The sequence below is a fragment of the Xiphophorus couchianus genome, chromosome 14, assembly GCF_001444195.1.
Source record: "Xiphophorus couchianus chromosome 14, X_couchianus-1.0, whole genome shotgun sequence".
Taxonomy (NCBI): domain Eukaryota; kingdom Metazoa; phylum Chordata; class Actinopteri; order Cyprinodontiformes; family Poeciliidae; genus Xiphophorus; species Xiphophorus couchianus.
The window spans coordinates 12,972,906-12,998,552 of NC_040241.1; the positions used below are offsets into that span (position 1 = coordinate 12,972,906).

Consider the following 25,647-nt stretch of genomic DNA (forward strand, 5'->3'; position numbering starts at 1 on the left):
GCAGCTGTGGTTGTGGTAGGAGCTGCTGTGGTTGTGGTCGGAGCCACTGTTGTTGTGGTTGGAGCAGCTGTGGTTGTGGTTGGAGCCGTTGTCGTTGTAGCAGCTGTGGTTGTGGTTGTAGCAGCTGTGGTTGTGGTTGTAGCAGCTGTGGTTGTGGTTGGAGCAGCTGTTGTTGTGGTTGGAGCGGCTGTGGTTGTGGTCGGAGCCGCTGTTGATGTGGTTGGAGCCTCTGTGGTTGTGGTCGGAGCCTCTGTTGTTGTGGTTGGAGCAGCTGTTGTTGTGGTTGTAGCTGCTGTGGTTGTGGTTGGAGCCGCTGTGGTTGTGGTTGGAGCTGCTGTTGTTGTGGTTGGAGCAGCTGTGGTTGTGGTTGGAGCCACTGTTGCTGTGGTTGGAGCGGCTGTTGTTGTGGTTAGAGCCGCCGTTGTGGTTGGAACCACTGTGGTTGTGGTTGGAGCGGCTGTTGTTGTGGTTGGAGCCTCTGTGGTTGTAGTTGGAGCCGCTGTGGTTGATGTTGGAGCAGCTGTGGTTGTGGTTGGAGCCGCTGTGGTAGTGGTTGGAGCCCCTGTTGTTGTGGTTGGAGCAGCTGTGGTTGTGGTTGGAGCCGCTGTTGTTGTGGTTGGAGCCGCTGTGGTTGTGGTCGGAGCAGCTGTGGTTGTGGTCGGAGCATCTGTGGTTGTGGTCGGAGCAGCTGTGGTTGTGGTCGGAGCTGCTGTTGTGGTGGTGGGAGCAGCTGTGGTTGTGGTTGCAGCCGCTGTTGTTGTGGTTGGAGCAGCTGTGGTTGTGGTTGGAGCCGTTGTGGTTGGAACCGCTGTTGTTGTGGTTGGAGCCGCTGTTGTTGTGGTTGGAGCCGCTGTTGTTGTGGTTGGAGCAGCTATGGTTGTGGTTGGAGCCGCTGTTGTTGTGGTTGGAGCTGCTGTTGATGTGGTTGGAGCAGCTGTGGTTGTGGTTGGAGCCTCTCTGGTTGTGGTTGGAGCCACTGTGGTTGTGGTCGGAGCAGCTGTGGTTGTGGTTGGAGCCTCTGTTGTTGTGGTTGGAGCTGCTGTTGTTGTGGTGGGAGCAGCGGTGGTTGTGGTTGCAGCCGCTGTGGTTGTGGTCGGAGCCGCTGTGGTTGTGGTTAGAGCTGCTGTTGTTGTGGTCGGAGCCGCTGTGGTTGTGGTTGGAGCTGCTGTTGTTGTGCTTGGAGCAGCTGTGGCTGTGGTTGGAGCCGCTGTTGTTGTGGTCGGAGCAGCTGTGGTTGTGGTCGGAACCGCTGTGGTTGTGGTTAGAGCTGCTGTTGTTGTGGTTGGAGCAGCTGTGGTTGTGGTTGGAGCCGCTGTTGTTGTGGTCGGAGCAGCTGTGGTTGTGGTCGGAACCGCTGTGGTTGTGGTTCGAGCTGCTGTTGTTGTGGTCGGAGCCGCTGTGGTTGTGGTTGGAGCTGCTGTTGTTGTGCTTGGAGCAGCTGTGGCTGTGGTTGGAGCCGCTGTTGTTGTGGTCGGAACCGCTGTGGTTGTGGTCGGAGCAGCTGTGGTTGTGGTCGGAACCGCTGTGGTTGTGGTTAGAGCTGCTGTTGTTGTGGTTGGAGCCGCTGTGGTTGTGGTTGGATCCGCTGTGGTTGTGGTTGGAGCAGCTGTTGTTGTGGTCGGAGCAGCTGTGGTTGTGGTCGGAACCGCTGTGGTTGTGGTTGGAGCAGCTGTTGTTGTGGTTGGAGCTGCTGTTGTTGTGGTTGGAGCAGCTGTGGTTGTGGTCGTAGCCGCTGTTGTTGTGGTTGGAGCAGCTGTGGTTGTGGTTGGAGCCGCTGTGGTTGTGGTTGGATCCGCTGTGGTTGTGGTTGGAGCAGCTGTTGTTGTGGTTGGAGCAGCTGTGGTTGTGGTTGGAGCCACTGTGGTTGTGGTTGGAGCCGCTGTGGTTGTGGTTGGAGCAGCTGTAGTATTTGCCTGTGCAGTCGTCAGCGTTGTACTTGCTGCCGGTCGGAAGTTTTTTTTATTATTTTAAACTGTTATTTTACAGTTTCATATTTACACAAATCTTTTAAGTTTTTACTCTTGTGAACTTACCATTTAGCATTAGTAGGATCATCAAGATTCCTTTAAGTCCCATTTTCAATCTTTGTCCTAAAAAAGTTAACACATCAACACCTGTAAATTTACAGACAATAATTTCTTCTGCCAACTGAATAGATATGTTGATTTTCCTTTAATACAGCCATTTTAAAAACATAAAAAAAGAACATAATTGATAGTTATTTAGGTTAATTGTAAATAATAAATTATAACTAAATTGTAATAAATTGTAAATAATCGATTGTAATAAATAATAAACTGTTCAAATAAAGATAAACACATTAAAGCAGCCAGCAACTTTCCTCACAAGAAGACAAAGAAAAATATTCAACACAATTTGTGAGTTTCTGACAGTCGATCCTCAAACAATTATCAAAACAGAAAACACATCAAATTGATTTTTTGATTTTCAACTTCTTCTTATTAGTTTTTGAAAGGTTTTTAACAAAAAACACTGTTCTTTAACTACTTGAAATTAAAATAAGCTGTACATATTTCCATATTGATGTAGTTAAAAAATCTTTAATTAGAATTTTTTTAAAAAAGAACCAAATGTCTTAACTAAATGTGTGTTAATGTTTCATTTAAAGTTTTGCCAAGGTATTCTGTAGATTATATTTTGTCATCAAAATTTAGTTCCCAGTGATAATCTACACTTTATTGTTAATTAAAAGTTTTTAAATTGTTTTGACATATTTTAATCTAGCTAAAAGTCTGATTACACTTCCCAGTCACCATTTTATCACAATATTGGCAAACTTACATATTTAGTAAGCTTGCCAATATTAAAGACACATAAATACACGTAAAAGTCCAGTCATTCATTACTGTTTACATTTGCATAAAATAGAAATGTATTTCTGACTCTATCAGTGTTTTTTTACTTCTCTGTCATTGTATAGGAAATTTATTAGCAAAAGCACGTCACACAGCAGGCTTTTTTGTTTTTAAATTTTGTCTTTTTTGGGGTATGAACGGAGGGGGACATAGTCATTTTAAACAATGACAGTGAGAACCTTAAACACAAATCACATCAACATAATTTTTTAAAGAAAAGCTAAAACCTTAATTTTTCATACACATGTAAATTACAAAACCTGGCATTATTAGACTAAGGAATGTACTTACCCAAAGCAGTGGCTGGTTTCAAAAGTTCCTCTAACCCTCTATTGCTTCTCCTCTAACTCTTTGTCAACCAGTCTGAGCTGCTGAACCTTATATATTACCTGTCTATTGCAAGTATGACGCAGGTTAAAACATTCATTTTTGAACTGTTGTTGGTGTCAGAGGAATGAAAACAACTCGCAAAGGTAATTTGCATTCCTATTGTCCTCTCATTCCGTCAAAGTGAACAAACCAGACGTCATTATCTTGTTTTGTTTATGCAAAAGGGTGTAACACCTTCTAATAGAAGAGGGTTTCATAGTTACATAAGGCATTGTACTGAATGACTTGGTCGTTTCAGTAATTTACAGTTTAATTTGCCCCACAAGTTCTTTTTTTTTTTTTTAAAGAAATTTGTATGTCTCTTTTTTTTTTAGCACAGATGCTATGAAATCTACATTCTATAAAGCTGAACAGACTGTTTTGTACAAAGGTTTACGTTATAAAGTGTCTGATGTATTTAAAAACTAACTCAGACAAAAATGCCTGTAGACAGACCTATTGTTAAAGATGGATAGCTTTTAAACTGCATGTGTGTTTTTGTGAGTAGTATTCACAAGAGCAAGAATGCAAAGGTGTGGCTGCGACATTATGTTTGTCTCACTTCGAACACTTCATTGTTACAAATAGCATTAAGCTATTAGACATTAAGACATCAGCATTAAGACATCATGTTTAGTTTTTTTAAACACTATAAAATTTGTTTATATTGGCACAAACTTGTTAAATGGAATAAACTTTATATTTAACAAAGAATTATGTTGTAGATCAACTTCTTGCAATCCTGGAATATATTTTAGAATGCGCATAAGAGTATGGCAATAAAATGTACCGCAATAGTCGAAGACGTTTCTGTTGTAGATGTTGTTCAAGTTTAAAACAAAAGTTTTTGCTACATTATTTTATTTTATTTTGAGCTATTGCAGTTTTAAACCAGCTGGTTTAAAAAGAAACAAAAAGTTCACTGTTCAAAAAGTCCTAAATTTTACATTTTCCACAATATTGGAAGAGTTACACAAACCATTTAACGACAAGTAAAAGCACAAATAAGGAAGTGAATGAATAAAATTTCATAAAGATATTATATTTCCCAACATTTAAGATAACATGTATACATATGCCTCATGTAGTTAAGATATGTGTGGTGGTTAAAATATAATAATAATAGTAACAGTAATTGTGATAAATATATGTTTAGTGGTAGCAACAAACATTTATATCTACTTGTTTTCTCTAATACTAATATGAAAAAGTTTACCAGTAATATCCGCTACACTTTAAATCCAAAACCATACAAATTTACATACCAAATCTTTGATTTCAAATGTGTCCAAATGTTATCAATAAGTATTTTTTATTTAAGAACGTAATAACATAGAACTTGCTATTGGGAAATCTCTTCATCCGGATATATAAATAGCAGCAAAACTGGCCGAACCACCACAAACATGCAGGAAGGAAGATCATAAAACAAGATAACAGCTTGCTTACGTTAACATCAACTGAGAATTCTATAAATACACAAGTTTGTTTTCATTGTTGGTATTAGAGATTTATATTGTATTTGCTTGAGTGCGGGAACGACGTCAGCAGCAAACAAAGGATTCCTTTGGTCAGAAAAAGCTGAGCAAAAGGTGTCATTTCCTATTGGACGCCTTCATGACGATTTTAAAATGACTGAGATAGAAAAACAGCACAACTGAAAGAGTCTTTTATTTGACATTGGAAGTTTTAAATTAACTTTTTGAAAACATTGTTTTTTTTTCTCTCACACTTTGACTTTACATCAGACTAAACTCTAACCAGGTACAAAAAGAAGTCTTTATTCGTTTTCTATTCAGTTAGTACCAGAATATTTAAAAGACATTTTCTAATGATCGTTTTTATTACTTTGTTCAATGTCCAAGGGTTAGATTTGCTAAATTAAAAAAACAACAAAACATTTATTTAATGTTCTGTATTACAACAAATCGTAAGAAGTCTCTGGTTGACGACACCTTGTCTTTGCTTTGGTTTTCGTTATTTGTTCGTGAAACATTTTTCCTTTTTACAATGACCTTGAGAGGTTCCAGAAATGTCACCAGAACTGGATCAGCCTTCATTTTCAGCTTTTCCAGCGGCTGAAATGATTGCGCCCACACTCTGCTTACAAAGCAGCCCTTCGCTGTACTCAGCATCTCTGACTGTTCGGACGTGTCCCGTGTGGTTTAAGACCACCTGGTCAGACACACAACTCGTCAGCACCACAAAGTAAATCATCATTATTATTATTATTATTATTATTATTATTAGTATTATTATTATTATTATTATTATCACCACTCTTGCTGGAGTAAAATTTCTGGATACCCTACCCACTGTGAGTAACTTCACAGAGTGAAGGAAAACAAAAAACAAAATAAAAAAATGCATGAGGGACAGACACACCTAGTTTAAGGTAAAGTGAGACTTATTGTTTGTGCACAAGCTTTGTTATTCTGCTGCTATTTTCTACCTGCTTAGCCTGCTGTGACATTTGGTACTTTACTATGTTCTACATCTGACTAGTACCTGATCAGATCATTTGATTTAATATTTAAAAATGGTGTCTGTCATTTATAAATACAATGCTATGTACAAATTTGATATTTTAAAACAGATAGCCTACCAGACACTGTGATTGCTCACGAAGTTGACATTCAATATGCAATATACAAGGCCCCAAAGAAAAGTCGAGACATTGTGGAAATCAGTGCTTTTTTTAGAATTGCTTACTTTTGCTAAGATATGTCTCATGAAACTGCTTTTTTGTTTAAGGCATGCACCAAATGAAAGGAAAGCAAGTTCTGCACAAGTACAGCAATGTTTAAGCTTATTGGCTCGACTAGTAGGGATGTGTAAAATTATTATTAAAAGTATTAACAGTGTTATGATGGAGGAAAAGCAGTTTGAAATCAGACCATTTTTAAATGAACTGTTTGATTATGACACAAAAATGGAAATGCTTTATGTGATTTGTAATTTCCTTTAAAAAAAAAAACAGAGACGAAAAAGCAAGATAATTTTTTTAAATTTAAATCAGACATCAGATTTAGTATGAAAAAAATCTGAGATTTTATTTTTCAGCTATGTCACTCAGCCCAATGAGTAACTGCTCAGTGGTGTATTTATTGCTCAGAATATAACAGAAGCAATACTTTTACATATTAATTTCTTTATTGGAAACAGCTACATTGCATTTTATGCCCTTTAACACATCTTTCACCCTAAAGATACATATTGCAATAATCTCACATGAATGTAATTTAATGTTCATATTGTATATAATTAAATTTCTTCATTATTTAAACGGAAATAAGCTTGCATAACACTTAAGAGCATACTGAATACAGAAACAATCGATCTCATTGATATGTTTATATTGAAAAGAAAAACTAAATAATCACAAAGGTTTCAGACGTTCTACATTTCTTTTATCCCACAACATTCATTTATAGAGGATTCTGGCATAAATTGTGTCACCCACTCATCAGTCATTCAGGCAATTCCTTCATTAGTATTTCAAATATATATACAGTATATAAATAATGAACACAATAATTAAACTTTGTATAAGAATAAATTGCAGTTACTTTGAGAGAAAAAGTTTAAAATCCTACATCACTTCTTTAGACAACATAAATAACTCTCTCAATAGATGCAGGAAGTACACAAGTTGTTTTCTTCATAGACTGGATCCAGGATTTTGCTGCCAAAGTAACAATATCCTACTAACATCTTCACAAGTAGTACAAATAATAAATGTGGTTTTACCAGCATTTAAGTTTTTGACTGATGATTTGCTGACACATGCTTGGAAAATGCTGACTAATTATATCTCTTAAACAAAATGCCCTCTCATGATGTCTTGGGTGGTTTCCACTTAGAATAATTTTTAAGCAGATCATCCACTAGAAATTAGCAGAGATGTTAGTGTTGGCTTGACAGCATCCGTGACAACAGGACCATGCAGAAAGCCATGATGAGACTGATCTTGTGGCTTACTCCACTTGACACTTCTGTAAACATTGAGAAAGCAAAACACGACGTCAACAAAATGTTTGATAATAAAACGGATTTTAAATGTATTTTATGATTTTTGTTTATGTAGATAATTATCTTGATATCTGAATTTATTTTAGCTTACGTGTGCCATCGACGAAAATACTAGCAGCATCAACGGTGAAGGCAGTGATGTTTGAAGCCACCTTGACCAAAACTTGTGCAATTTCGGAGCCAGTAGGAGCAGATGCAGATACAAATCGAAGCTCCATTTCATTGATGATTGAGCCGCTTCTGTACAACAGAAAACATATGATGTGAGTTGAAAGAATTAAAAAAACATTTTTTAGAATATTGTAAACGAATTACCTGAAAGACTTCACTGTTAGATCACTGAATGAAGAAAATGATTGCTTGTAGAATGGTTCAAGCTGAAGAAAGAAGAAAGTTCGAATCAAATCTCGATGCTAAGAGTGTAAATAAGACAACTAAACAAAGTTGTGTTATTTAGAACATTGTGGAAATTATTCATACCAAACATACAGAACAAGAAATATATTTAAGTAGAATCTCAATAAAAATGTACATTTATTTTTTGACAAAAAATAGTCTTGCCACATTGCTTAACATGTGTAGCAAATATGTTGTGATCATTTGGCTGTTACAAATTTCAAAGAAAATTACTCACAGTTGACTTTAAAAGTGAAGCTCGGTTTTTAAATGCTGTTGAGGTTGAGTCGAGCAAATCAGTTGTAAAGGTCTCTCCGGGAGACCTAAAGGTCAGCTGCCTTACTGTTTGCACCACAGTTGTGGTTTTTGTTGTAATGGTTGTAACTGCTGTAGTTGTTGCATTGCTGGCAGTTGACGTTCCAGGTTTTGTTGTTGCTACTCCGGTAGTGATGTTTGCAGTAGTTTCATTAGTTGTAGTTGTTGCATTGCTGGCAGTTGACGTTCCAGGTTTTGTTGTTGCTACTCCGGTAGTGATGTTTGCAGTAGTTTCATTAGTTGTAGTTGTTGCATTGCTGGCAGTTGACGTTCCAGGCGTTGTTGTTGCCACTCCGGTAGTGATGTTGGCAGCAGTTTCATTAGTTGTAGTTGTTGTATTTTGCAAAACTATTGGGGCTGAAGTTGCAGGTACACCTGCCAAACAAAGACAAGCATTGAAAGCAACATATTAGTTTGCAGAAAAACAACAAAAAAGTGAAATGTAAAATTGATCATTTTTCTTTACCATTACAATACATGAACTAATAATTATTTGGTGAAGTGAAAGCAATAAGTAATCAACTTAATATTTATCACAATAAAAATAAACTACATAGTTAGTGTTTTTTTTTTTAAATCAGTCTGTGCATATTTTGGACATTGAATTTTCTTTTTAGTTACTAATGTGCTGACAAATAAAGACAGGAATTGCTTGATTTATTGTTTTAAAATTAAGTCAACTGCTTTTTCTTTATGGTGATAAAAATAACAATGAATGAAATAATTGTTTTTAAATCATATTTTAAAAGATAATTAGCGATGACAAAGATTCTCAAAATTTCTCACTCTGCTTGGACGTTTTCCAGTCATGTTCCACTAGGAGGTTAGCTTGGTCAAAACCAGTCCCCTGTTCTGTACTCACTTCATACAGAAGGCCTGGTCCCCCGGCTATAGAGTAATGATCGTTTACAGGAAGTGTGGATTGTGTTCAAGTTCGAAACTGCTGGCAAAGATGTAGTTCCCTACTCCCCAGGAAGCTTCACTGAGCTGGCTCATTACATGGCCAATCGTTAGCGACTCTGTAAAGTCAAATCCAATCTTTTCAAACATCAGCAAAATCCACAACTCCTGCAATCAATAATTTCTCAGTAACCCAGGGTCCAGACCCTTTGTATGGAGCAAAGTGTAAAACAAGGGGCTTGTTTTACCAGGTGTCTTGGAAAATTAAACTTTCGCTTATTTACTGGGAAGAATGAACTGATAATGAAGGTTTCTGAGCAGGTGTTATACTTATGGAACTGATAACGGAGGTTTCAGGGAAGATGTTTTTTTCTTCCTTGTCCAACCAAAACTCCTTTGAACCGGGTTTGATTTAGGGACAGAGGTACCAATTAACCAGAGATGAGAGAAACTTAGAGAAGATTCTACAGGAGAGAGATGGGTGGAAGGCACCGTGTACGTGACTGATAAGATATAAAAGGAGAATTGTATGAATCATCTGCCTAATTACAAAATTAGAGATTCTTAGTGTCATGCTACTCCGCAGAGAATTAGGATAATTAGAAATATAATTATGAAGTAAAATTACTTGAGTAACCTTAAATATATGGCTTTATGTGTTTCAAACACTTTGTTCTTACTTATTATTTGAATGGAATTCACGTCGAATGTGACATTCAAAGTGGAGTTGGGGTTATTCACAGCCTCCTTCAGTGTTGCTTGAACATCTTCAGCCTTTGGGATTGTCTCAGCTGGTGTGGATTTATTGAACTCTACGCCCACCTCTGCTTGAGTACCATTCATTCGAAATCTGGTGAAGGCTGGTCTGAAAAAAGAGATCAACACTCAAACTGATTTCAAATATTAAAATTCTATGTATGTGGTGGAAATAATAAATTATGTGTAATATGTCTTTCAGATTATTTTGTTCCTAGTTGGTCATTACCACTATAAACGTAAATAAAACATACAAGTAGATGAACTTGACTAATAAAGTCAAAAGCTAACATACTTGAAGGAAATGATATAACTCCGGATGAAGAGAATTCCATATCTTGCGCTGTAGATGATATCATACTGTAGAAGAGAAAACATGTTAAAATTCATTGTAAAATAATCCTCAGATTAAACAATTTAAATAATAAAGGATTTTGAATGGACCACTCACCACTGCTATCACTTTTACTTCAAGAGCTTTGAACTGCACACTATGTCTGTCATTTAGCTCTTCAACAAATGGTTCAACCACAGTTGCTGCAACAACAAACACTGGAGGAGGAGCTTCAGTTGTTGTAGTTGTTGTCGTCACAAGAGTAGTTGGTGTTGTTGGAGTAGTCTTTGGTTTGGTTGGAGCAGCTGTTGTTGTAGTTGTAGCTGCTGTAGTTGTAGTTGAAGCAGTTGTAATTGTTGTTGGAGCTACTGTTGTTGTGGTTGTAGCTGCTGTAGTTGTAGTTGAAGCAGTCGTTATTGTGGTTGGAGCTGCTGTAGTTGTAGTTGAAGCAGTTGTAATTGTTGTTGGAGCTACTGTTGTGGTTGTAGCTGCTGTAGTTGTAGTTGAAGCAGTTGTAATTGTTGTTGGAGCTACTGTTGTTGTTGTAGCTGCAGTAGTTGTAGTTGAAGCAGTTGTTATTGTGGTTGGAGCTACTGTTGTTGTGGTTGTAGCTGCTGTAGTTGTAGTTGAACCAGTTGTAATTGTTGTTGGAGCTACTGTTGTTGTGGTTGGAGCTTCTGTGGTTGTGGTTAGAGCAGTTGTTGTTGGAGCCGCTGTTGTAGGTGAAGCAGCTGTGGTTGTGGTTGGAGCTTCTGAGGTTGTGGTTGGAGCCGCTGTTGTAGGTGAAGCAGCTGTGGTTGTGGTTGGAGTTGTTGTGGTTGTGGTTGGAACCACTGTAGTTGTGGATGGAGCAGTTGTTGTGGTTGCAGCCATTGTTGTTGTGGTTGAAGGTGCTGTAATATTTATTGTATTTACCAAGTGTGAACAGCTTAGAAGAACTGAAAAAGGTTTCAGTTCTTCTAAGCTGTTTTCAAAAAGCTTAGAAGTTATAAGTTCTCAAAAAGATTTTTAGAATATTTTGTTGATCCAACTAATTCCTTCATATTTATTGAACAGTGTTTGTTTTCATTCGTCCTTTGCATAAATATTCAATTTTCTTAAATTAGTTTATTCCTCTTACCTGGGTCACTAAGAGCAACCGTGTCTGCTAGTACGTTGAATTCCGTGATGTTTGAAGCCTCATTAACCAAAATGTCTTTAATTAGTGTATCATTAGGAGAAGATGATGACTGAAATTCAAGATCCACAGAGTTGATAATTGATCCAGCACTGCAAATGTATTAGCATAATTAGTTATTGTCTACAAGTGCCTTCCTACAAAGTTTATAATTTCTTGGGCAAACTACAAAGAAATTACCTGAATCTCATGGCTCCAGTCTTTTGGAATGAGGGGAAAGCTCTTCTGAAAAGTGGGTCAAGCTACGTGGAGAAATTAAGAATGTTAAGTGTACAATTTAAAAAAAATGTATTTTTCTGGATATCACTAGATATAAACATTATTGCAATTAATATATTTTGTTGTATTGATTTCAATAGAAATTCTACATACTCCTCTAAAAGTATATGTTGTGATGTTTGAGGAAAATTAAGACTACATTCTAGGTAAGAAATACATTTTATAATATTTATAAGATACATTAGTATTTTTTTAATTTAGAATAAAACTTAACTCACATCTTCAAGTTGAAGAGATACACAAAATATTTATATTCATATAAAAATATATTAATTTATGAAGCAGAATTCATTTTTATAAAAATTACAATGAAAACTGTTATGTGAGTAAGAAATGTAAACATACACGATTAATTATGTGTCCAGAGCGTGTTTGGAATCCTGATGATGATGGGTCTCCCAAATCAGAGGTGAATACTTCATCAGACTTAAAAGTCAGTTGTCTTACTAATGCTGGAGCTGCTATAGTTGTGGTTGGAGCAGCTGTTGTGGTTGGAGCAGCTGTGCTTGTGGTTGGACTAGCTGTAGTTGTGGTTGGAGCAGCTGTGGTTGTGGTTGGAGCAGCTGTGGTTGTGGTTGGAGCCGCTGTGGTTGTAGTTGGAGCAGCTGTTGTTGTAGTTGTAGCTATTGTTGTTGTGGTAGGAGCTTCTGTGGTTGTAGTTGGAGCAGATGTGGTTGTTGTTGGAGCAGATGATGTTGTGGTTGGAGCCGTTGTGGTTGTAGTTGGAGCCGCTGTGGTTGTGGTTGGAGCAGCTGTGGTCATGGTTGGAGTAGCTGTTGTTGTGGTTGGAGCCGCTGTTGTTGTAGTTGAGGCTTCTGTGGTTGTGGTTGGAGCTGCTGTGGTTGTAGTTGGAGCCGCTGTGGATGTAATTGGTGCAGCTGTGGTTGTGGTCGGAGCAGCTGTTGTTGTGGTCGGAGCTGCTGTGGTTGTGGTTGGAGCAGCTGTGCTTGTGGTTGGAGCTTCTGTGGTTGTGGTTGGAGGAGCTGTGGTTGTGGTTGGAGCAGATGTGGTTGTAGTTGTTGCTTCTGTGGTTGTGGTTGTGTAGTTGTAGTTGGAGCCTCTGTTGTTGTAGTTGGAGCAGCTGTGGTTGTGGTTGTACCTACTGTGGTTGTGGTTGTAGCTGCTGTGGTTGTGGTTGGAGTCGCTGTGGTTGTTGTTGGAGCCGCTGTGGTTGTTGTTGGAGCCACTGTGGTTGTAGTTGTTGCTGCTGTGGTAGTGGTTGGAGCCGTTGTGGTTGGAGCCGCTGTGGTTGTGGTTGGAACCGCTGTGGTTGTGGTCAGAGCCGACGTGGTGGTGATTGGAGCAGTTGTGGTTGGAGCCGCTGTGGTTGTAGTTGCCACAACTGTAGTTGTGGTTGGAGCTGCTGTGGTTGTGGTTGGAGCCGCTGTGGTTGTGGTTGGAAAAGCTGTGGTTGTTGTTGGAGCAGCTGTGGTTGTTGTTGGAGCCGCTGTGGTTGTGGTTGTAGCTACTGTGGTTGTGGTTGGAGCAGCTGTGGTTGTAGTTGTCGCTACTGTGGTTGTGGTTGGAGCAGCTGTGGTTGTAGTTGTAGCTACTGTGGTTGTGGCTGGACCGGCTGTGGTTGTTGTAGGTGCCGCTGTGGTTCAAGTTGTTGCTGCTGTGGTTGTGGCTGGAGCCGCTGTGGTTGTGGTTGGAGCTGCTGTGGTTGTGGTTGGAGCAGCTGTGGTTGTAGTTGGAGCAGCTGTGGTTGTGGTTGGAGAAGCTGTGGTTGTTGTTGGAGCAGCTGTGGTTGATGTTGGAGCCGCTGTGGTTGTGGTAGTAGCTACTGTGGTTGTTGTTTGAGCCGCTGTTGTTGTGGTTGGAGCCTCTGTTGTTGTAGTTAGAACAGCTGTGGTTGTGGTTGGAGAAGCTGTGGTTGTTGTTGGAGCAGCAGTGGTTATTGTTGGAGCCGCTGTGGTTGTGGTTGTAGCAACTGTGGTTGTGGTTGGAGCAGCTGTGGTTGTAGTTGTAGCTACTGTGGTTGTGGTTGGAGCCGCAGTGGTTGTGGTTGTAGCTGCTGTGGTTGTTGTTTTGGCTGCTGTGGTTGTTGTTGGAACCGCTTTGGTTGTGGTTGGAGCAGCTGTAGTTGTAGTTGGAGCCTCTGTTGTTGTAGTTGGAGCAGCTGTGGTTGTGGTTGTAGCTGCTGTGGTTGTGGTTGGAGCAGCTGTGGTTGTGGTTGGAGCCGCTGTGGTTGTGGTTGTAGCTGCTGTGGTTGTGGTTGGAGCAGCTGTGGTTGTGGGTGGAGTCGCTGTGGTTGAGATTGGAGCCGCAGTGGTTGTGGTTGTAGCTGCTGTGGTTTTTGTTGTGGCTCCTGTGGTTGTGGTTGGAGCCGTTGTGGTTGGAGCCGCTGTGGTTGTGGTTGGAGCAGATGTGGTTGTAGTTGGAGCAGCTGTGGTCGTGGTTGTAGCTACTGTGGTTGTGGTTGTAGCTGCTGTGGTTGTGGTTGGAGCCGCTGTGGTTGGAGCCGCTGTTGTTGTGGTTGGAGCAGCTGTGGTTGTAGTTGGAGCTGCTGTGGTTGTGGTTGGAGCAGCTGTGGTTGTTGTTGGAGCCGCTGTGGTTGTAGTTGTAGCTGCTGTGGTTGTGGTTGTAGCTGCTGTTGTTGTAGTTGTAGCTGCTGTAGTTGTAGTTGGAGCCGCTGTGGATGTGGTTGGAGCAGCTGTGGTTGTGGTTGTAGCCGATGTGGTTGTAGTTTTAGAAGCTGTGGTTGTTGTTGGAGCAGCTGTGGTTGTGGTAGTAGGTGCTGTGGTTGTGGTTGGAGCAGCTGTGGTTTTAGTTGTAGCTGCTGTGGTTGTGGTTGGAGCAGCTGTGGTTGTGGTTGTTGTTGGAGCCACTGCGGTTGTAGTTGGAGCAGCTGTCGTTGTTGTTGGAGACGCTGTGGTTGTGGTTGTAGCTGCTGTGGTTGTGGTTGGAGCCACTGTGGTTGTAGTTGTTGCTGCTGTGGTAGTGGTTGGAGCCGTTGTGGTTGGAGCCGCTGTCGTTGTGGTTGGAGCAGCTGTGGTTGTAGTTGGAGCAGCTGTGGTTGTGGTTGGAGCAGCTGTCGTTGTGGTTGTAGCTGCTGTGGTTGTAGTTGTAGCTGCTGTGGTTGTGGTTGGAGCCGCTGTGGTTGTTGTTGGAGCCACTGTGGTTGTAGTTGTTGCTGCTGTGGTAGTGTTTGGAGCCATTGTGGTTGGAGCCGCTGTGGTTGTGGTTGGAGCAGCTGTGGTTGTAGTTGTAGCTGCTGTGGTTGTGGTTGGAGCCTCTGTTGTTGTAGTTGGAGCAGCTGTGGTTGTTGTTGGAGCCGCTGTGGTTGTGGTTGTAGCTACTGTGGTTGTGGTTGTAGCTGCTGTGGTTGTGGTTGAAGCAGCTGTGGTTGTGGTGGTTGTAGCTACTGTGGTTGTTGTTGGAGCAGCTGTGGTTGTTGTTGGAGCAGCTGTGGTTGTGGTTGGAGCCGCTGTGGTTGTGATTGGAGACGCAGTGGTTGTGGTTGTAGCTGCTGTGGTTGTGGTTGTAGCTGCTGTGTTTGTGGTTGTGGCTGCTGTGGTTGTGGTTGGAGCCGCTGTGGTTGTGGTTGGAGCAGCTGTAGTTGTGGTTGGAGCAGCTGTAGTTGTAGTTGGAGCCTCTGTTGTTGTAGTTGGAGCAGCTGTGGTTGTGGTTGTACCTACTGTGGTTGTGGTTGTAGCTGCTGTGGTTGTGGTTGGAGTCGCTGTGGTTGTTGTTGGAGCCGCTGTGGTTGTTGTTGGAGCCACTGTGGTTGTAGTTGTTGCTGCTGTGGTAGTGGTTGGAGCCGTTGTGGTTGGAGCCGCTGTGGTTGTGGTTGGAGTAGCTGTGGTTGTAGTTGGAGCAGCTGTGGTTGTGGTTGGAGCAGCTGTCGTTGTGGCTGTAGCTGCTGTGGTTGTAGTTGTAGCTGCTGTGGTTGTGGTTGGAGCCGCTGTGGTTGTTGTTGGAGCCACTGTGGTTGTAGTTGTTGCTGCTGTGGTAGTGGTTGGAGTCATTGTGGTTGGAGCCGCTGTGGTTGTGGTTGGAGCAGCTGTGGTTGTAGTTGTAGCTGCTGTGGTTGGAGCCTCTGTTGCTGTAGTTGGAGCAGCTGTGGTTGTGGTTGGAGAGGCTGTGGTTGTTATTGGAGCAGCTGTGGTTGTTGTTGGACCCGCTGTGGTTGTGGTTGTAGCTACAGTGGTTGTGGTTGTAGCTGCAATGGTTGTGGTTGGAGCAGCTGTGGTTGTGATTGTAGCTACTGTGGTTGTGGTTGGAGCAGCTGTGGTTGTTGTTGTAGCAGCTGTGGTTGTGGTTGTGGCTGCTGTGGTTGTTGTTGGAGCCGCTGTGGTTGTGGTTGGAGCAGCTGTAGTTGTAGTTGGAGCCTCTGTTGTTGTAGTCGGAGCAGCTGTGGTTGTGGTTGTAGCTGCTGTGGTTGTGGTTGGAGCCGCTGTGGTTGTTGTTGGAGCCACTGTGGTTGTAGTTGTTGCTGCTGTGGTAGTGGTTGGAGCCGCTGTGGTTGTGGTTGGAGCAGCTGTCGTTGTTGGAGCCGCTGTGGTTGTGGTTGGAGCAGCTGTGGTTGTAGTTGGTGTGACTGTGGTTGTGGTTGGAGCTGCTGTTGTTGTGGTTGGAGCAGCTGTGGTTGTAGTTGGTGTAGCAATAGTTGTGGTTGGTGTAGCTGTGGTTGTGGTTGGAGCTGCTGTTGTTGTGGTTGGAGCCGCTGTGGTTGTGGTTGGAGCTGCTGTTGTTGTGGTTGGAGCCGCTGTGGTTGTGGTTGGAGCAGCTATTGTTGTGGTTGGAGCCTCTGTGGTTGTGTTTGGAGCTGCTGTTGTTGTGGTTGGAGCAGCTGTGGTTGTGGTCGGAGCAGCTGTTGTTGTGGTTGGAGCCTCTGTGGTTGTGGTTGGAGCTGCTATTGTTGTGGTTGGAGATGCAGTGGTTGTTGTTTGAGCAGCTGTTGTTGTGGTTGGAGCAGCTGTGGTTGTGGTTGTAGCTGCTGTGGTTGTGGTTGTAGCTGCTGTGGTTGTAGTTGTAGCTGCTGTGGTTGTGGTTGGAGCCGCTGTGGATGTGGTTGGAGCAGTTGTTGTTGTGGTTGGAGCCGCTGTGGTTGTGGTTGGAGCCGCTGTGGTTGTAGTTGGAGCAGCTGTTGTTGTAGTTGTAGCTATTGTTGTTGTGGTAGGAGCTTCTGTGGTTGTAGTTGGAGCAGATGTGGTTGTTGTTGGAGCAGATGATGTTGTGGTTGGAGCCGTTGTGGTTGTAGTTGGAGCCGCTGTGGTTGTGGTTGGAGCAGCTGTGGTCATGGTTGGAGTAGCTGTTGTTGTGGTTGGAGCCGCTGTTGTTGTAGTTGAGGCTTCTGTGGTTGTGGTTGGAGCTGCTGTGGTTGTAGTTGGAGCCGCTGTGGTTGTAGTTGTTGCTTCTGTGGTTGTGGTTGGAGCTGCTGTGGTTGTAGGTGGAGCCACTGTGGTTGTAGTTGTAGCTTCTGTGGTTGTGGTTGGAGCCACTGTGGTTGTAGTTGGAGCCGCTGTGGATGTAATTGGTGCAGCTGTGGTTGTGGTCGGAGCAGCTGTTGTTGTGGTCGGAGCTGCTGTGGTTGTGGTTGGAGCAGCTGTGCTTGTGGTTGGAGCTTCTGTGGTTGTGGTTGGAGGAGCTGTGGTTGTGGTTGGAGCAGATGTGGATGTAGGTGGAGACGCTGTGGTTGTGGTCGGAGCAGCTGTTGTTGTGGTTGTGGTTGGAGCCGCAGTGGTTGTGGTTGGAGCCTCTGTAGTTGTGGTTGGCGCTGCTATGGTTGTGGTTGGAGACTCTGTGGTTGTAGTTGGAGCAGCTGTGGTTGTGGTTGGAGCCGCTGTGCTTGTGGTTGGAGCTGCTGTTGTTGTGGTTGGAGCTGCTGTGGTTGTGGTTGGAGCCTCTGTGGTTGTGGTTGGAACAGCTGTTTTTGTGGTTGGAGGAACTGTGGTTGTGGTTGGAGCCGTTGTGGTTGTGTTTGGAGCTTCTGTGGTTGTGATTGGAGCCGCTGTGGTTGTTGCTGGAGCCGCTGTGGTTGTAGTTGGACGTTCGGTGGTTGTGGTTGGAGATGTTGTGGTTGTGGTTGGAGCAGCTGTTGTTGTGGTTGGAGCCGCAGTGGTTGTTGTTGGAGCCTCTGTGGTTGTGGTTGGAGCAGTTGTGGTTGTGGCTGTAGCTGCTGTGGTTGTAGTTGGATTAGCTGTGGTTGTAGTTGGAGCTTCTGTGGTTGTGGTTGGAGCCGCTGTGGTTGTGGTTGGAGCAGCTGTGCTTGTGGTTGGAACCGCTGTGGTTGTGGTCAGAGCCGACGTGGTGGTGATTGGAGCAGTTGTGGTTGGAGCCGCTGTGGTTGTAGTTGCCACAACTGTAGTTGTGGTTGGAGCTGCTGTGGTTGTGGTTGGAGCCGCTGTGGTTGTGGTTGGAAAAGCTGTGGTTGTTGTTGGAGCAGCTGTGGTTGTTGTTGGAGCCGCTGTGGTTGTGGTTGTAGCTACTGTGGTTGTGGTTGGAGCAGCTGTGGTTGTAGTTGTCGCTACTGTGGTTGTGGTTGGAGCAGCTGTGGTTGTAGTTGTAGCTACTGTGGTTGTGGCTGGACCGGCTGTGGTTGTTGTAGGTGCCGCTGTGGTTGTAGTTGTTGCTGCTGTGGTTGTGGCTGGAGCCGCTGTGGTTGTGGTTGGAGCTGCTGTGGTTGTGGTTGGAGCAGCTGTGGTTGTAGTTGGAGCAGCTGTGGTTGTGGTTGGAGAAGCTGTGGTTGTTGTTGGAGCAGCTGTGGTTGATGTTGGAGCCGCTGTGGTTGTGGTAGTAGCTACTGTGGTTGTTGTTTGAGCCGCTGTTGTTGTGGTTGGAGCCTCTGTTGTTGTAGTTAGAACAGCTGTGGTTGTGGTTGGAGAAGCTGTGGTTGTTGTTGGAGCAGCAGTGGTTATTGTTGGAGCCGCTGTGGTTGTGGTTGTAGCTACTGTGGTTGTGGTTGGAGCAGCTGTGGTTGTAGTTGTAGCTACTGTGGTTGTGGTTGGAGCCGCAGTGGTTGTGGTTGTAGCTGCTGTGGTTGTTGTTTTGGCTGCTGTGGTTGTTGTTGGAACCGCTTTGGTTGTGGTTGGAGCAGCTGTAGTTGTAGTTGGAGCCTCTGTTGTTGTAGTTGGAGCAGCTGTGGTTGTGGTTGTAGCTGCTGTGGTTGTGGTTGGAGCAGCTGTGGTTGTGGTTGGAGCCGCTGTGGTTGTGGTTGTAGCTGCTGTGGTTGTGGTTGGAGCAGCTGTGGTTGTGGGTGGAGTCGCTGTGGTTGAGATTGGAGCCGCAGTGGTTGTGGTTGTAGCTGCTGTGGTTTTTGTTGTGGCTCCTGTGGTTGTGGTTGGAGCCGTTGTGGTTGGAGCCGCTGTGGTTGTGGTTGGAGCAGATGTGGTTGTAGTTGGAGCAGCTGTGGTCGTGGTTGTAGCTACTGTGGTTGTGGTTGTAGCTGCTGTGGTTGTGGTTGGAGCCGCTGTGGTTGGAGCCGCTGTTGTTGTGGTTGGAGCAGCTGTGGTTGTAGTTGGAGCTGCTGTGGTTGTGGTTGGAGCAGCTGTGGTTGTTGTTGGAGCCGCTGTGGTTGTAGTTGTAGCTGCTGTGGTTGTGGTTGTAGCTGCTGTTGTTGTAGTTGTAGCTGCTGTAGTTGTAGTTGGAGCCGCTGTGGATGTGGTTGGAGCAGCTGTGGTTGTGGTTGTAGCCGATGTGGTTGTAGTTTTAGAAGCTGTGGTTGTTGTTGGAGCAGCTGTGGTTGTGGTAGTAGGTGCTGTGGTTGTGGTTGGAGCAGCTGTGGTTGTGGTTGTTGTTGGAGCCACTGCGGTTGTAGTTGGAGCAGCTGTCGTTGTTGTTGGAGACGCTGTGGTTGTGGTTGTAGCTGCTGTGGTTGTGGTTGGAGCCACTGTGGTTGTAGTTGTTGCTGCTGTGGTAGTGGTTGGAGCCGTTGTGGTTGGAGCCGCTGTCGTTGTGGTTGGAGCAGCTGTGGTTGTAGTTGGAGCAGCTGTGGTTGTGGTTGGAGCAGCTGTCGTTGTGGTTGTAGCTGCTGTGGTTGTAGTTGTAGCTGCTGTGGTTGTGGTTGGAGCCGCTGTGGTTGTTGTTGGAGCCACTGTGGTTGTAGTTGTTGCTGCTGTGGTAGTGTTTGGAGCCATTGTGGTTGGAGCCGCTGTGGTTGTGGTTGGAGCAGCTGTGGTTGTAGTTGTAGCTGCTGTGGTTGTGGTTGGAGCCTCTGTTGTTGTAGTTGGAGCAGCTGTGGTTGTTGTTGGAGCCGCTGTGGTTGTGGTTGTAGCTACTGTGGTTGTGGTTGTAGCTGCTGTGGTTGTGGTTGAAGCAGCTGTGGTTGTGGTGGTTGTAGCTACTGTGGTTGTTGTTGGAGCAGCTGTGGTTGTTGTTGGAGCAGCTGTGGTTGTGGTTGGAGCCGCTGTGGTTGTGATTGGAGACGCAGTGGTTGTGGTTGTAGCTGCTGTGGTTGTGGTTGTAGCTGCTGTGTTTGTGGTTGTGGCTGCTGTGGTTGTGGTTGGAGCCGCTGTGGTTGTGGTTGGAGCAGCTGTAGTTGTGGTTGGAGCAGCTGTAGTTGTAGTTGGAGCCTCTGTTGTTGTAGTTGGAGCAGCTGTGGTTGTGGTTGTACCTACTGTGGTTGTGGTTGTAGCTGCTGTGGTTGTGGTTGGAGTCGCTGTGGTTGTTGTTGGAGCCGCTGTGGTTGTTGTTGGAGCCACTGTGGTTGTAGTTGTTGCTGCTGTGGTAGTGGTTGGAGCCGTTGTGGTTGGAGCCGCTGTGGTTGTGGTTGGAGTAGCTGTGGTTGTAGTTGGAGCAGCTGTGGTTGTGGTTGGAGCAGCTGTCGTTGTGGCTGTAGCTGCTGTGGTTGTAGTTGTAGCTGCTGTGGTTGTGGTTGGAGCCGCTGTGGTTGTTGTTGGAGCCACTGTGGTTGTAGTTGTTGCTGCTGTGGTAGTGGTTGGAGTCATTGTGGTTGGAGCCGCTGTGGTTGTGGTTGGAGCAGCTGTGGTTGTAGTTGTAGCTGCTGTGGTTGGAGCCTCTGTTGCTGTAGTTGGAGCAGCTGTGGTTGTGGTTGGAGAGGCTGTGGTTGTTATTGGAGCAGCTGTGGTTGTTGTTGGACCCGCTGTGGTTGTGGTTGTAGCTACAGTGGTTGTGGTTGTAGCTGCAATGGTTGTGGTTGGAGCAGCTGTGGTTGTGATTGTAGCTACTGTGGTTGTGGTTGGAGCAGCTGTGGTTGTTGTTGTAGCAGCTGTGGTTGTGGTTGTGGCTGCTGTGGTTGTTGTTGGAGCCGCTGTGGTTGTGGTTGGAGCAGCTATTGTTGTGGTTGGAGCCTCTGTGGTTGTGTTTGGAGCTGCTGTTGTTGTGGTTGGAGCAGCTGTGGTTGTGGTCGGAGCAGCTGTTGTTGTGGTTGGAGCCTCTGTGGTTGTGGTTGGAGCTGCTATTGTTGTGGTTGGAGATGCAGTGGTTGTTGTTTGAGCAGCTGTTGTTGTGGTTGGAGCAGCTGTGGTTGTGGTTGTAGCTGCTGTGGTTGTGGTTGTAGCTGCTGTGGTTGTAGTTGTAGCTGCTGTGGTTGTGGTTGGAGCCGCTGTGGATGTGGTTGGAGCAGTTGTTGTTGTGGTTGGAGCCGCTGTGGTTGTGGTTGGAGCAGCTGTGGTTGTAGTTGGTGTGACTGTGGTTGTGGTTGGAGCTGCTGTTGTTGTGGTTGGAGCAGCTGTGGTTGTAGTTGGTGTAGCAATGGTTGTGGTTGGTGTAGCTGTGGTTGTGGTTGGAGCAGCTGTGGTTGTGGTTGGAGCAGCTGTGGTTGTGGTTGGAGCGGCTGTGTTTGTGGTTGGAGCAGCTGTGGTTGTGGTTGGAGCCGCTGTTGTTGTGGTTGGAGCCGATGTGATTGTGGTTGGAGCAGCTGTTGTTGTGGTTGGAGCTGCTATGGTTGTGGTTAGTGCAGCTGTGGTTGTGGTTGAAGCCGCTGTGGTTGTGGTTGGAGCCGTTGTGGTTGGAGCAGCTGTTGTTGTGGTTGGAGCTGCTGTGGTTGTGGTTGGAGCAACTGTGGTTGTGGTTGGTGTAGCTGTTGTGGTTGGAGCAGCTGTGGTTGTGGTTGGAGCCGCTGTTGTTGTGGTTGGAGCCGATGTGGTTGTGGTTGGTGCAGTTGTGGTTGGAGCAGCTGTTGTTGAGGTTGGAGCCGCTGTGGTTGTGGTTAGTGCAGCTGTGGTTGTGGTTGGAGCCGCTGTCGTTGTGGTTGTAGCCACTGTGGTTGTGGTTGGTGTAGCTGTGGTTGTGGTTGGAGCAGCTATAGTTGTAGTTGGAGTAGCTGTGGTTGTGGTTGTAGCTACTGTGGTTGTGGTTGTAGCTGCTGTGGTTGTGGTTGGAGCCGCTGTGGTTGTTGTTGGAGCCACTGTGGTTGTAGTTGTTGCTGCTGTGGTAGTGGTTGGAGCCGCTGTGGTTGTGGTTGGAGCAGCTGTGGTTGTGGTTGGAGCAGCTGTCGTTGTGGTTGTAGCTGCTGTGGTTGTGGTTGTAGCTGCTGTGGTTGTAGTTGTAGCTGCTGTGGTTGTGGTTGGAGCCGCTGTGGATGTGGTTGGAGCAGCTGTTGTTGTGGTTGGAGCCGCTGTGGTTGTGGTTGGAGCAGCTGTGGTTGTAGTTGGTGTGACTGTGGTTGTGGTTGGGGCTGCTGTTGTTGTGGTTGGAGCAGCTGTGGTTGTAGTTGGTGTAGCAGTGGTTGTGGTTGGTGTAGCTGTGGTTGTGGTTGGAGCTGCTGTTGTTGTGGTTGGAGCAGCTGTGGTTGTGGTTGGAGCAGCTATAGTTGTAGTTGGAGTAGCTGTGGTTGTGGTTGTAGCTGCTGTGGTTGTAGTTGTAGCTGCTGTGGTTGTGGTTGGAGCCGCTGTGGATGTGGTTGGAGCAGCTGTTGTTGTGGTTGGAGCTGCTGTTGTTGTGGTTGGAGCAGCTGTGGTTGTAGTTGGTGTAGCAATGGTTGTGGTTGGTGTAGCTGTGGTTGTGGTTGGAGCTGCTGTTGTTGTGGTTGGAGCAGCTGTGGATGTGGTTGGAGATTCTGTTGTTGTTGGAGTAGCTGTGGTTGTTGGAGTTCCTGTTGTCGTCGGAGCTACTGTTGTTGTGCTTGTTGACTCTGTTGTGGTCGGAGAAGTTGTGGATGTGGTTGGAGTTGCTGTGGTTGTGGTTGGAGCAGCTGTTGTTGTGGTTGGAGCTGCTGTGGTTGTGGTTGCTGTAGCTGTGGTTGTGGTTGGAGCAGCTGTTGTTGTGGTTGGAGCTGCTGTGGTTGTGGTTGGAGCAGCTGTTGTTGTGGTTGGAGCAGCTGGTGTTGTGGTTGGAGCAGCTGTGGTTGTGGTTGGAGTAGCTGTGGTTGTAGTTGGAGCAGCTGTGGTTGTGGTTGGAGCAGCTGTCGTTGTGGCTGTAGCTGCTGTGGTTGTAGTTGTAGCTGCTGTGGTTGTGGTTGGAGCCGCTGTGGTTGTTGTTGGAGCCACTGTGGTTGTAGTTGTTGCTGCTGTGGTAGTGGTTGGAGTCATTGTGGTTGGAGCCGCTGTGGTTGTGGTTGGAGCAGCTGTGGTTGTAGTTGTAGCTGCTGTGGTTGGAGCCTCTGTTGCTGTAGTTGGAGCAGCTGTGGTTGTGGTTGGAGAGGCTGTGGTTGTTATTGGAGCAGCTGTGGTTGTTGTTGGACCCGCTGTGGTTGTGGTTGTAGCTACAGTGGTTGTGGTTGTAGCTGCAATGGTTGTGGTTGGAGCAGCTGTGGTTGTGATTGTAGCTACTGTGGTTGTGGTTGGAGCAGCTGTGGTTGTTGTTGTAGCAGCTGTGGTTGTGGTTGTGGCTGCTGTGGTTGTTGTTGGAGCCGCTGTGGTTGTGGTTGGAGCAGCTGTAGTTGTAGTTGGAGCCTCTGTTGTTGTAGTTGGAGCAGCTGTGGTTGTGGTTGTAGCTGCTGTGGTTGTGGTTGGAGCCGCTGTGGTTGTTGTTGGAGCCACTGTGGTTGTAGTTGTTGCTGCTGTGGTAGTGGTTGGAGCCGCTGTGGTTGTGGTTGGAGCAGCTGTCGTTGTTGGAGCCGCTGTGGTTGTGGTTGGAGCAGCTGTGGTTGTAGTTGGTGTGACTGTGGTTGTGGTTGGAGCTGCTGTTGTTGTGGTTGGAGCAGCTGTGGTTGTAGTTGGTGTAGCAATAGTTGTGGTTGGTGTAGCTGTGGTTGTGGTTGGAGCTGCTGTTGTTGTGGTTGGAGCCGCTGTGGTTGTGGTTGGAGCTGCTGTTGTTGTGGTTGGAGCCGCTGTGGTTGTGGTTGGAGCAGCTATTGTTGTGGTTGGAGCCTCTGTGGTTGTGTTTGGAGCTGCTGTTGTTGTGGTTGGAGCAGCTGTGGTTGTGGTCGGAGCAGCTGTTGTTGTGGTTGGAGCCTCTGTGGTTGTGGTCGGAGCTGCTATTGTTGTGGTTGGAGATGCAGTGGTTGTTGTTTGAGCAGCTGTTGTTGTGGTTGGAGCAGCTGTGGTTGTGGTTGTAGCTGCTGTGGTTGTGGTTGTAGCTGCTGTGGTTGTAGTTGTAGCTGCTGTGGTTGTGGTTGGAGCCGCTGTGGATGTGGTTGGAGCAGTTGTTGTTGTGGTTGGAGCCGCTGTGGTTGTGGTTGGAGCAGCTGTGGTTGTAGTTGGTGTGACTGTGGTTGTGGTTGGAGCTGCTGTTGTTGTGGTTGGAGCAGCTGTGGTTGTAGTTGGTGTAGCAATGGTTGTGGTTGGTGTAGCTGTGGTTGTGGTTGGAGCTACTGTTGTTGTGGTTGGAGCCGCTGTGGTTGTGGTTGGAGCTGCTGTTGTTGTGGTTAGAGCCGCTGTGGTTGTGGTTGGAGCAGCTATTGTTGTGGTTGGAGCCTCTGTGGTTGTGTTTGGAGCTGCTGTTGTTGTGGTTGGAGCAGCTGTGGTTGTGGTTGGAGCAGCTGTTGTTGTGGTTGGAGCCTCTGTGGTTGTGGTTGGAGCTGCTATTGTTGTGGTTGGAGATGCAGTGGTTGTTGTTTGAGCAGCTGTTGTTGTGGTTGGAGCAGCTGTGGTTGTGGTTGGAGCAGCTGTGGTTGTGGTTGGAGCGGCTGTGTTTGTGGTTGGAGCAGCTGTGGTTGTGGTTGGAGCCGCTGTTGTTGTGGTTGGAGCCGATGTGATTGTGGTTGGAGCAGCTGTTGTTGTGGTTGGAGCTGCTATGGTTGTGGTTAGTGCAGCTGTGGTTGTGGTTGAAGCCGCTGTGGTTGTGGTTGGAGCCGCTGTGGTTGTGGTTGGAGCAGCTGTTGTTGTGGTTGGAGCTGCTGTGGTTGTGGTTGGAGCAACTGTGGTTGTGGTTGGTGTAGCTGTTGTGGTTGGAGCAGCTGTGGTTGTGGTTGGAGCCGCTGTTGTTGTGGTTGGAGCCGATGTGGTTGTGGTTGGTGCAGTTGTGGTTGGAGCAGCTGTTGTTGAGGTTGGAGCCGCTGTGGTTGTGGTTAGTGCAGCTGTGGTTGTGGTTGGAGCCGCTGTCGTTGTGGTTGTAGCCACTGTGGTTGTGGTTGGTGTAGCTGTGGTTGTGGTTGGAGCAGCTATAGTTGTAGTTGGAGTAGCTGTGGTTGTGGTTGTAGCTACTGTGGTTGTGGTTGTAGCTGCTGTGGTTGTGGTTGGAGCCGCTGTGGTTGTTGTTGGAGCCACTGTGGTTGTAGTTGTTGCTGCTGTGGTAGTGGTTGGAGCCGCTGTGGTTGTGGTTGGAGCAGCTGTGGTTGTGGTTGGAGCAGCTGTCGTTGTGGTTGTAGCTGCTGTGGTTGTGGTTGTAGCTGCTGTGGTTGTAGTTGTAGCTGCTGTGGTTGTGGTTGGAGCCGCTGTGGATGTGGTTGGAGCAGCTGTTGTTGTGGTTGGAGCCGCTGTGGTTGTGGTTGGAGCAGCTGTGGTTGTAGTTGGTGTGACTGTGGTTGTGGTTGGAGCTGCTGTTGTTGTGGTTGGAGCAGCTGTGGTTGTAGTTGGTGTAGCAGTGGTTGTGGTTGGTGTAGCTGTGGTTGTGGTTGGAGCTGCTGTTGTTGTGGTTGGAGCAGCTGTGGTTGTGGTTGGAGCAACTGTGGTTGTGGTTGGTGTCGCTGTTGTTGTGGTTGGAGCCGCTGTAGTTGTGGTTAGTGCAGCTGTTGTTGTGGTTGGAGCCGCTGTAGTTGTGGTTAGTGCAGCTGTTGTTGTGGTTGGAGCCGCTGTAGTTGTGGTTAGTGCAGCTGTGGTTGTGGTTGGAGCCGCTGTTGTTGTAGTTGGAGCAGCTGTGGTTGTGGTTGTAGCTGCTGTGGTAGTGGTTGGAGCCGCTGTGGTTGTGGTTGGAGCAGCTGTCGTTGTTGG

The 25,647-nt window shown here is 45.9% G+C and overlaps 2 protein-coding genes and 2 long non-coding RNA genes across 4 annotated transcripts in view; all 4 read right to left on the reverse strand.

The window, feature by feature from the left end:
• LOC114157876 (mucin-2) overlaps positions 1 to 25,647 on the reverse strand; it is a gene marked incomplete at both ends in the record, with an annotated part of 32,023 nt that overhangs the window by 4,003 nt on the left and 2,373 nt on the right. Inside the window, 7 exons of the mRNA XM_028039047.1 lie at positions 11,956 to 12,475; positions 13,333 to 13,785; positions 17,659 to 17,717; positions 18,516 to 18,648; positions 18,889 to 20,435; positions 21,624 to 22,289; positions 22,461 to 23,526. Coding sequence (XP_027894848.1) covers positions 11,956 to 12,475; positions 13,333 to 13,785; positions 17,659 to 17,717; positions 18,516 to 18,648; positions 18,889 to 20,435; positions 21,624 to 22,289; positions 22,461 to 23,526 — 4,444 coding nt within the window. The remainder of the gene's footprint in view (positions 1 to 11,955; positions 12,476 to 13,332; positions 13,786 to 17,658; positions 17,718 to 18,515; positions 18,649 to 18,888; positions 20,436 to 21,623; positions 22,290 to 22,460; positions 23,527 to 25,647) is intronic.
• LOC114157743 (uncharacterized) lies at positions 1,812 to 3,292 on the reverse strand. The gene is made up of 3 exons (XR_003598247.1): positions 3,168 to 3,292; positions 2,034 to 2,090; positions 1,812 to 1,939 (listed from the first exon to the last, which is right to left on the reverse strand). It is a non-coding gene; the product is annotated as an uncharacterized LOC114157743 (long non-coding RNA).
• Positions 7,090 to 10,400, reverse strand: LOC114157730 (putative GPI-anchored protein pfl2). The gene is made up of 7 exons (XM_028038880.1): positions 10,096 to 10,400; positions 9,940 to 10,004; positions 9,569 to 9,753; positions 7,912 to 8,363; positions 7,593 to 7,654; positions 7,369 to 7,517; positions 7,090 to 7,240 (listed from the first exon to the last, which is right to left on the reverse strand). The coding sequence occupies exons 3-7, from the start codon at positions 9,729 to 9,731 to the stop codon at positions 7,152 to 7,154; spliced, it is 915 nt and encodes a 304-aa protein (XP_027894681.1). The 5' UTR covers positions 9,732 to 9,753; positions 9,940 to 10,004; positions 10,096 to 10,400; the 3' UTR covers positions 7,090 to 7,151.
• Positions 10,776 to 11,944, reverse strand: LOC114157742 (uncharacterized). The gene is made up of 4 exons (XR_003598246.1): positions 11,780 to 11,944; positions 11,336 to 11,397; positions 11,099 to 11,247; positions 10,776 to 10,871 (listed from the first exon to the last, which is right to left on the reverse strand). It is a non-coding gene; the product is annotated as an uncharacterized LOC114157742 (long non-coding RNA).

What these genes read in the sequence shown, in the direction of transcription:
- LOC114157730 (XM_028038880.1), bottom strand. Translation starts at nt 9,731, where the DNA reads ATGAATGGTACTCAAGCAGAGGTGGGCGTAGAGTTCAATAAATCCACA. An exon ending in CTTCACTTTTAAAGTCAACT is followed by an intron (nt 7,655 to 7,911) that starts GTGAGTAATTTT and finishes TTCTTTCTTCAG; the next exon opens with CTTGAACCATTCTACAAGCA. An exon ending in TATTTTCGTCGATGGCACAC is followed by an intron (nt 7,241 to 7,368) that starts GTAAGCTAAAAT and finishes CAATGTTTACAG; the next exon opens with AAGTGTCAAGTGGAGTAAGC.